The sequence below is a fragment of the Nicotiana sylvestris genome, chromosome 7, assembly GCF_000393655.2.
Source record: "Nicotiana sylvestris chromosome 7, ASM39365v2, whole genome shotgun sequence".
Lineage (NCBI taxonomy): Eukaryota > Viridiplantae > Streptophyta > Magnoliopsida > Solanales > Solanaceae > Nicotiana > Nicotiana sylvestris.
The window spans coordinates 101,791,220-101,801,905 of NC_091063.1; the positions used below are offsets into that span (position 1 = coordinate 101,791,220).

A 10,686-nucleotide genomic window follows, 5' to 3' on the forward strand; every position below is an offset into this window, starting at 1 on the left:
TCGAATTGGCAGAACTTTTCGTATTCAGTTGTTCACAAGTCGTGAAAGCAAATCATAACTTTGGTATAATTAACTTGATTCTCCTATCTTATTTAATTGTTCACAAGCTAAGTCTTACCGAATTGTTAGAACTTACCTGCATGGTTCAAAAGGGGAAAAAATCTTATGTCTACGTAAGTGAAAACACCACCTTATGTCTACGTACTTCTTATTTAATTTCGTCATTATATGCTGCGAAAATGAAACATATATATACAGCCAATTCATGGCACATTTTACATGAGATTCTAGGATTGTAAGTACTTCGAATTGCGGATCGTGTTTCATCTTGTCCATGTATGCATCTTGATATTCAAAGTTAGATCACATTCTTTCGTTCCAACTTAGCGAGGAAGGCAAAGCTTCACTCTCAATCCTCATAATCATATCGCCAGAGTAAACAGAACACAAAACAGAACCAGAGTGAGAGAAAATCCAAAAAAAATACTCATTGATAATTCAGAATTGAAACAATAGAATAACCAGATCATACTATGTGTACAGATGAATAATATCTAAACTTATCAATGAATTAACTAACTCAATCCCAAATTTGTGGGGATCGATAGTACGAAATCCCTATATTCGTTATGTCTTATTTAGGTTCATTCATCCCAATACACTCAACAATTTATCTTTCAAGATAAATCGGGATGAGTAATATCTCAAAACACAAAACAAAAGAAAACAAATTCCCTTAATCAAGAACATCTCCTAATAATCCAAAGAATATATAGAGAAACAAATCAAAAACTAGAAATTAAAAAAGAACAAAGAAATAAACTCCAAGATTAATGGCGCGCCCAAGGTATAATAACGCAGTTGGTTCTCTCAAAAGTACCCGAAGATCCACCATTTGATTTCATAGGAACCTTCAACTCACAGCCAGCTGCTAACTTAATCTTCCCTGATGTGATCCAACCAGACTTAAGCCTAATACGCATGTAAAGCACAGTGAAAATCCTGTACATCCCAGATTTCTTCTCGTCATTGTAATCTGATTTCTCACTATCTCCCAAATAAACCGAACTCTGGCCCTTGAGCACTGGATTCAAGATAGTAGTATTCTTGGGGTCCTGATAGAACGATTCAAGATTGGTATTGGCAAACTTTTGGCGATGATAAGTAGTCTTGGCTTCGATTTTGTCAAAGTAAACCCCAATCCTTTTGTTGGAGTTTCTGATGTCAACGCTGAGGGAAAGATCATAATCGAGGGTGTTTGTCGTGGGGGAGAAATCGAACTTTGTGAGCGAGGCGTCAGCGATGTGGAAGTAGACCTTATTGGGCCTGAAAATGAGCCAAAGGGCTAAAATAATGACGCCCAAAATGATGATAATGGCGCAGAGTACTTGACAGATGCATGCGAAAACGCAGCTGAAGAGGCAGTTGCAGCAGCAGCAGCGCCCCATGATTGTTGCTTTCTTTCTTTTGTAATTTGTTCTATAATTTGGATTATGTAAGGAGAATGAGAAGGGATTTTGGTAATGTGAGGGGGATGAATATACAGAAGAATCAAATGGGAAGGTGGAAAATGATTCTTCTGTATCTGTTGCCCAGATTGAAAGGGAGGTTAATGTGTATGTATAGATACTTGAATAGGATTGGCATTTTCTGGAGTTCGTACGTAAATAAATGGTGGGGAGGAAATAGAGGAAATGCTAATTTTTCGGAGTGGTTAAGGTTTGACACACGGTTGTCTTTGCGGAGAAATTTTATTTTTAGTAATTTGTTTAAATTATTATTATTATCATGGGTGAGACAAAAGTATAGGTAGTTAAAAACAGTATCGATACTGGTTATGTATCGATACTGGTTAATTCTTAATACACATTGTAACAGTAGAATGTTTGTGACGACCCGGCCAGTCATCTCATGAGTTATCGTTCCGTTTCCCCCATTTCTGCTTCTTATTACTTTGTCTATCGGTTCTATATGTGATCGGGTTGGTTGGCTTGGTTCGGAAAGGATTTGGTAAGGTTTGAGACACTTAGTCTCTTTTGAGGAAGCTTAAGTTGGAAAAGTCAATCGGATGTTGACTTATGTGTTAGAGGGCCCGGATGTGAGTTCTGATGGGTCGGATAGCTTCGGGAGGTGAATTGGGACTTAGGAGTGTGATCGGAATGTGTTTTGGAGGTCCGGAGTAGATTTAGGCTTGAATTGGCGGAATTGGATTTTTGGCGTTTTCCGGTTGGTAGGTGAGATTTTTATATAGGGGTCAGAATGAAATTTCGGGAGTTGTAATAGTTCTGTTGGGTTATTTGGGATGTGTGTGCAAAATTTCAGGTCATTTGGACGTGGTTTGGTATGCTTTTTGATCAAAAGCATAATTCGGAAGATTTTGGAAACTTAGGCTTGAATCCGAAGTGTTTTGATTTATTCGATGTTGTTTGAGGTGTTTTGAAGATTGGTATAAGTTTGGATGGTGGTATATGATGTGTTTGTGCTTTTGGTTGAGGTCCTGGGGGCCTCGAGGTGATTTCGGATGGTTGGCGAAAAGATTTGGAGTTGGTTGTGACAGCTGAAGTTTCCCATTGCTGTCATAACCGCACCTGCGGCTAGGGGACCGCAGGTGCGGTCTCGCAGAAGCAAAAAGGGAGCCACAGATGCAGCCAAGTGGAAAGTTGGCAGGAACCGCAGAAGCGGTAGAGGAACCGCACCTGCGGTGGCATAGGTGCGGGTTAGGCATCACAGATGCGGAGTCTGAGTGGCTTAAGTGAAAACAGCAGAAGCGGTTCAAGGACCACAAAAGTGGTACCGCAAAAGCGGTACCGCAGAAGCGGTAGAAGGGGCTGCAGATGCAAAATGCCTGGGCCAGAAGGTATAAATTATTTCCTTCGCGATTTTGAGCTATTCCACCATTTCTAAGTCGGCTTTTGGAGCTTTTTGGGCGATTTGAAGAAGGATTTCAAGGGGATTTCATTGAGGTAAGGATTTTGGACCTAAAAATTCGTTCCTATGGTATTATTTCACGGATTAGAGCTGTAACTAATGGAATTTAAGGGTTAAAATTGGGGAAACTAGGGCTTGGTATTGGAGACCTAGACCTGAGTATTTGAGGGACCATTTATGGTCGGATTTTGGTACTTTTGATATGTATGAACTCGTGGGGAGATAAGGAATCTATTGATGTGAATTTTATCGAATTCCGAGATGTGAGCCCGGAGGTCGGGTTTTGGTAATTTCGGGATTTATGTTGTAAATTGATTATTTTCGCATGGGCTTCGTTCCCTTAGCATATTTTGACGTCGTGATTCTGATTTTGGATAGATTTGACACGAGTTGAGGCCGATTCGGGGACAAAGGCGTCGCGGGCTAGAGTTTGGACCTGATTAAGGTGAGTAATGATTGTAAATATTGTCCTGAGGGTATGAAACCCCGGATTGCACATCGTTGTGCTATATTGAGGTGACACACACGCTAGATGACGAGGGTGGGGTTGTGTACTATTGGGGATTGTGACTTAGTCCATCCTGAATGACTATTTTACCATGCATTTGACTGAAAACTACTTGCTATCATCATGTTTGGGGCTGAATGCCATATTTGGGCCTCGTGCCAACTATTTGAACCCTTAGGGGGATTTTACTGATATTTTCTCACTGTTTTGACTTTATACTTGTACTCAGTCATGCTATATTCTACTGTTTTCATAACGTAGCCATGTCTACTCTGCTTTAAAACTTAAAATGATATTTTAAATGATATTTTGGGCTGAACATCATGTTTTACTGTTACCCGAGTGGCTTGTGAGAATTTCGACTGAGTAAAGCTAAGGGCCTATGTTGTGAGAAAACACTTGATTATGATTATGATGCAGAGGGCTTGAGATTTGTACGTCACGAGGTGGCTTGTTGATATGAGGCCGAGAGCCTATGTGATTATGCCACGAGATGGCTTGATATTGCGCTTGGGCCGTAAGGGGCCCCTCCAGGAGTCTGCACACCCCCAGTGAGCGCGAATACCCATGGTTATGTGAGATATAGCCCGAGAGGCTGGTTATTATTCCATGTGTTGCCCGAGGCTGATTCTGTTGGTATTGTGCCCGAGGGGCATTTCTTTATGTGTTTACCTTTTCTTTAGTTGTCTGTCTTTTACTTGCTTAACTATTTAAAAAGGCATTTTTAAGAAGCTTACACTGAAACTAAAGTGACTTTGCATATTTTCACTGTTTCATTACTTTTACTGGCATTTACTGCTTCCTTATAGCCTGTGATGTGCCTTACATGATTTCTTATTTCTCAGTATTTATTTATGATTATTACTCACTGAGTTGGAGTATTCACTTTACTCCCTGCACCCTGTGTGCAGATTCAGGCGCTTCAGGTCCTGCTGGCGAGGGTTAAGAGCTTCCAGCAGATTCCAGAGTTCACGAGGTACCTGCTCGACATTCGCAGCCCCGTGTTTCTCCACCCTATCTCATTTCTTATCTCTTATTAGTGTTCTGTAATAATTTGAGTAGACTCTTTCAGACTTGTAGTATTATTATATATGCTCATGACTAGTGACACCCCGATGTCGGGCTGTGTTGGTTTTAATTCCGCAAATTGTACTGTTTCACCTTATCTATTTAGGATATTTATTATGTTTAAGACTTAATATTTATTATTTTAATTGCTTAAAATGGAAGTGGGGATGTATCGGTTGGCCTTGTCTTCACGAGAGGTATCATCACGACCGGGTACGGGTTTAGGGTCGTGATAATGTTGGAATGGAGTACATGAGTGGTGTTTTGGTTATAATTTTGAGCTATTGAGATTGAAAATAATGTGTACATATTTACTTAAACAAGATTTGTCATGACACATTTTCCACTCTATGCCGTGATGGCCTCCCACCTCGCCGCTAGGCAAGCCAATGGTGAAATATCTACTTAATTGCTCATTTTAATGTTTTCGAAGTCGTTGGTTTTTATTTAATAAGGAAACAAATAGTGGGTGATCGTAGTAATGTAAAATATAAACTAAACATATTGTATAGTAGTGAAATTAAATAATCAAAAACCATGAGTATCTACTAGAACTTTCCAAAATCCGGTGCCACAAGTGCATGGGCAATCTAGAGAATACACAAAAATAATACAACTAATGTATGAAGGGTAATAGACAAATAATAAACAAGGTAAAGGAAGACTTTGGTGCTCCAGATTGAAGCAAGGCAAGCCGCTCACCGCTAAGTCTCCATAGAGGTGCGGCTACGAGCCCGTGTGACCACTGGTAGTACCTGCACATTCAGTACAGAAGGATAGTGTGAGTACAGAAAACAATGCGTACCTAATAAGTATCTAATCTAACCTCGAATATATAGTGATGAGGGGTTGACTTGACACTTACTAGTGGTCAACAGTAATAAAAATACATAAAGTAGACATAGAGAATGTACAACAAGTAGCAACAAAACAAATAAAAGTAATTACAGTAATTGCACACATGAGTCTATATCAAATCACTGAACATGTCATATCTGGCCTTGAAGGTGCTAACTTAACTGTTACCAAACCAAATCCAGTCCCAAGTATTAAGCACGAAGTTGCCGAGGCAAACGACTCGATCCCATAGGAATAGTAGTACTCAGTACTGCCGAGCCGAACGACCCAATCCCATAAGAATAGTGTTACCATACTGCCAAGGCAAACAACCCGATCCCATAAAAGTAATTTAATTTGCTGTCGAGGCAAACAACCTGTTTTCATAAGAGTAGAGAAATTTATCTCGCTCGCGGAAGCACATGTGAGTTGAGAAGATACGGATCCATAGTTCATCAAAAATTTCCCAGTTTTTCCAAAGTAAGAGGCTAAACAAATATTTTTATTCTAATTCTCAATTTCGGTCATAATCAAGGAAATGAATACACATGATAAATACAAATAGCACAGTTAAGGCATGATGTGAATCTAAGTCTAACTGGATATAACATGAATACATCCACGTGTGGACTCTCGTCACCTCGTGCGCACGTAGTTCCCCACAACAAGCAGCACACAACAAATAATACACCTTAGAGGATAAGTTCCCTCTTACAAGATTAGGCAAAAGACTTACCTCGCTTTCAGATCCATTAACCGGCTCTTTAACCTCTCTAGAGCTCCTCAAACGAAGCTGAGCAATCCAAAGCTAATCAATAGTCGTATGAACTAATCAATAAGTGCTCAAAAGTTCATGATTTAACCACTAGAGTAATTACCCACCCAATTACGAAGGTTCCTAAAGTTTACCAGGCCCACGCACCCGGATTCCGGAAATTTTCGCAAATAAATATTATCCCATAACCTCACGAATATAAATATATAATTTCTACTCAATTCCATAATCATTTTCGTTGTCTAATCCCATTTTTATCAAAACCTGGTTTTTCAACAACTCCTAAAATTTTCACATTTTTATATGTTAAAATCTAGCCATAATCTATGTATTTAACTTATACTAGGTAGAAATTACTCACCTTACAATTCTTGATGAAAACCTCTCTCCAAGAAGCTCCAAATTCGGACCACAGAAATGCGAAATGGGAAAATAAGCCTAAGTCCCATCTTTAAATCAAGACACTACCTAGTGCTTCCTTCTTCGCGATCGCGATACCAAAGGCAAAATGCCAAGCCTGGGAAAAATGCCTTTCTCGAACGCGAGAACAGACTCGCGAATGCGAAGGCTTAGCTGACCCGCCCATCGTGAACACAGCGGCCTCAACGCGAATACGAAGGCCATCGACTGACCCCCTCCCCAGTTGGCCTCACACTTCGCGAACAGGAAGGACAGAGCGCGAACGCGAAAGCAATGGCCTAAAGCACCACGAATGCAATCCCCCTCTCACGAACACATAAGGAAAAATGCCACCCAGCCTTATTCCTTCATCGCGAACGCAACGCCTTCTCCGCATTCGCAAATAAGAAAGCAGAACAACAACAACAATTTTTTTAGATTTAGCTCCAGATGGTTTAAAATTCACCCGAGCCACCCGGGAACCCGTCCAAATGCATTAATAAGTCCATAAACATTATATGGAGTTGCTCGAACCCTCGAAACAAGTAAAACGAGATCGAATATAAGAATCGCACCCCAAAACCAATTTGAATCAACTTATGAACTTCAAACTTTTCAACTAGCTCTGAACACAATGAATCATACTTAGACCACTCAGAATGACACCAAATTTTCCGTACAAGTCATAATCACCACATTGATCTATTCCTAGGATCGGAATCCCAAACATACCTCGATAATACCAAAGCCTACGTCAAACTGAATTCAAAAAACTAGAAAACTTTCAAAACGCCAACTTTCAACATTAGGCACCAAAACGCTCCCGGATCACCCGAAACTCGATCCGCACATACACCCATGTCTAATATCATCATACGAACCTCTTGGAACCATCAAATCTATGTTCAGATGTTGTTTACTCAAAATATTGACTCAAGTCAAACTTGGCCATCGTAAGCCACTATTTAGGAAGTAAGAGTTCCGACTTCAAACCCGAACCCTTTCAAACCTAAACCAACCATCTACACAAGTCATCAAACAGTAAAAAAACATATGGGAAGTCTCTATTAGGGGAACGAGGATCTATAAAGAAAAGTGACCGTTCGGGTCATTATATTCTTCACTTTTTAAACAAACGTTTATCCGCGAATGGGCCTGGAATCATAATTGGAGTGCTGAATAAGTGTGGATATCTGATCCGTATGTCATCCTCGGTCTCCCAAATCACCTCCTCAACTGGTTGACCCCTCCACTGGATCTTTACCATAGAAATCTTCTTAGACCTCAACTGGCGAACCTACCTGTCAACAATGGCAACTGGCTCCTCATAATCCAAGGTCTCATCTAACTGGACTGTGTTGTAATCTAATACATGCGACCTATCGGCATGGTACTTTCGAAGCATAGACACATGGAAGATTTGATTAACTCCCGATAGACTAGGAGGCAAAGCAAGCTTATAAGCAACCTCCCAAACTCACCTCAAATAGGCCAATAAACCTCGGACTCAGCTTGCCCTTCTTTCCGAACCTGATGATACCCTTCATCGGTGAGACTTTCAAGAGAACCTTCTCGCCTACCATAAAAGATAAATCACGTGCCTTCTGATCTACGTAACTCTTCTGTCTACACTGTGCTGTGTGAAGTCACTCCTACATCGCTGACCATATAAAGCTTCAAATGGATCTATCTCGATGCTGGACTAATAACTGTTGCTATAAGCAAACTCGGCCAAAGGAGAAAATTTATCCCACTGTCCTCCAAAGTCAATAACACATGTTCTGAGCATATCCTCCAGAATCTGAATTGTCCGCTTCGACTGTTTGTGGATGAAAGGTTGTGCTAAGATCTACAAGGGTGCCTAACTCGCTCTGTACTGCTATCCATAAATGCGAAGTGAATTGAGGGCCTCTATTTGAAATGGTGAAAATAAGCACACGATGCAACCTTACAATCTCCTGAATGAAAATATGAGCCAATCTTTCTGAAGAGTACGTAGTCACAATCGTAATAAGGTGTGTCGACTTGGTCAGCCTGTCGACAATGACCCAAACTACATCAAACATCCTCAACGTCCGCGGCAAACAACCTACAAAGTCCATAGTGATGTGCTCCCATTTCCACTCCGGTATAACCATCTGTAGGAGTAGGCCACCTGGCCTCTGGTGCTCATACTTAACATGATATCCATCAACATTAGGAACACATACGTGACCCTAGAGTCGCAGAACACCACCCTATAGTACCGTCTCTATATGAACCAGCAAGTGCGGATCATCATACTGACAAGCCTTGATCCTCTACAGTACGAAGATTGAGCCAAGACATATGCAAGAACTCGACTGGGCTCTAAATAACCAACCTCATAAGTCTGTTAGCTAAGGACTGAATATCCAAAGCCAATGGCCTCTCCTCAGCTGAAATGAATGCCAAGCTACCCATAATCCTGGCCTTATCTTTGAGAAGCTACCAAACGATTATTAAACTTTACTTTTTTGTATTCTTGTCGTGTGGATTTGTAAATTCCGAAATTTGAACTTTTATTCTTCCATTCCCTCACATATGGTGAGGATACGTGTGACTAGATCGGGAAAATGGCCACCAGTACCACAAGCTAGGGCCGGAGAGGTTGGGGTCATGGTAGACGCTAAGGTGCGACATGTACTACAGCTAGAGCAGCACTGGTGGAACCACCAGTTGCTTCAACTTATGAGTAGATACCATATGTTATTGAGCGGTGGGACAAACTCAAGCAACAGTTGTGCCCATTGTGATTCGAGTCCTTCAGAAGTCCTTGGCCCATATTTTGATTATATGCATGAGCCTTGCTTAGGCGATTTCGGTTCCAGATGCACCAGCCACTTCTCAAGCAGGGGGAGGTGCTTAGACTCCTATCGCCCGTACTCCAAAGAAGGTAAATCAAGGAATCCAAACACCGAGGCACTACCTGTCCAGCCAATTGTAGCTGCTCGGGCCCATGTTGGCCCACCTATGAGTGTTGAGGGTCAAAAAAGACTAGAGCGGTTTGGGAGGCTCAGGCCTTCAAAGTTCAGTAGGGTAGAGTCAAAGGATGCTTAGGATTTTATAGACAGGTGTCAGCGAATCCTACGCACAACGAGTATTTTGGATACCTGTGTAGTTTCATTTACAACTTTTTAGCTAACAGGGGTAGCCTATAAATGGTGTGAGGCCTATGAGTTGGCAAGCCAGCCGATGTGAAACCACTTACATGGTGTGTGCTCTTAGTTCTCTTTTTAGATAACTTTGTTTCACAGATTCGTAGAGAGGAGTTGTGTAGGTAGTTTGAGCAGCTACGCCAGTAGGGTATGACAGTCACTCAGTATCAGATGAGATTTTCAGAGTTGGCTCGTCATGCGGTATGGTCAGTTTCCACTGAGAGGGAGAGGATTAGGAGGTTCAGTGATGGCCTCAACTATGAATTACATTTCATTATGGCTTAGGAGGTTGAGACGAATGCGAGGTTTGATGGGGGTGGTTGATATTTCTAGATGCCTAGAGCTGGTTCAAAGTCAGGAGCATGAGGAGAGGGAGGCCAAGAGTCCTCATGGTTTGGGTAGTTTTAGTAGTGCCTCGTATAGAGGGCAGTCCCACCATAGTAGGGTCCGCCCTTATAGGCCCACTTAGATGGCTCGCCTGGTTCATCGTGGTGCATTACCTAGTCATGGTTCATACAGTGCTCGTCTGGGTCGGTTGTTGCACCCTATTTTTCACTAATCAAACTAAGATTCAACATGTTGTTTCTCTGTTGTTTTAAAGAATGTTGCTGTCACACCTCCTTTTTACCTACACCCCGGAAAAGTGTATAAATATAAGGGAGTTTTTCCAGTTAAAGGACAATCAAAACGGGATTGTTTATTTATTTAAAAATCAGAGTCGCCACTTGGGAGATTTATGGTGTCCCAAGTCACCGGTTCAAATCCCGAGTCGAGGAAAAGATTGACTCTGTATTACAGTCTGTGAACTAGAACTCCGAGTAAGGAACTCTGTTAACCCGGGAGAAGGTGTTAGGCATTCCCGAGTTCCGTGATTCTAGCACGGTTTCTTTGATCATACTTGGCTTATTAAAATTGTTTAATTACTTACTTTATACCCTATGTGCATTTATCCTTTACCGCTTTTTAATTAAGACAATTATCTCGAAATGGGTCAC

The 10,686-nt window shown here is 41.3% G+C and overlaps 1 protein-coding gene across 1 annotated transcript; it reads right to left on the bottom strand.

Moving 5' to 3' along the window:
* Nucleotides 1-463: 463 nt before the first annotated feature.
* On the bottom strand, nucleotides 464-1,619 carry LOC104226357 (NDR1/HIN1-like protein 2). Its single transcript, XM_009778329.2, has one exon. It carries the CDS (start codon nucleotides 1,446-1,448, stop codon nucleotides 831-833), a length of 618 nt encoding a protein of 205 aa, XP_009776631.1. The 5' UTR covers nucleotides 1,449-1,619; the 3' UTR covers nucleotides 464-830.
* Between the last annotated feature and the right edge of the window lie 9,067 nt (nucleotides 1,620-10,686).

Bases quoted from the DNA above. Each gene is read 5' to 3' on its own strand.
- LOC104226357 (XM_009778329.2), bottom strand. From the start codon at position 1,448: ATGGGGCGCTGCTGCTGCTGCAACTGCCTCTTCAGCTGCGTTTTCGCA.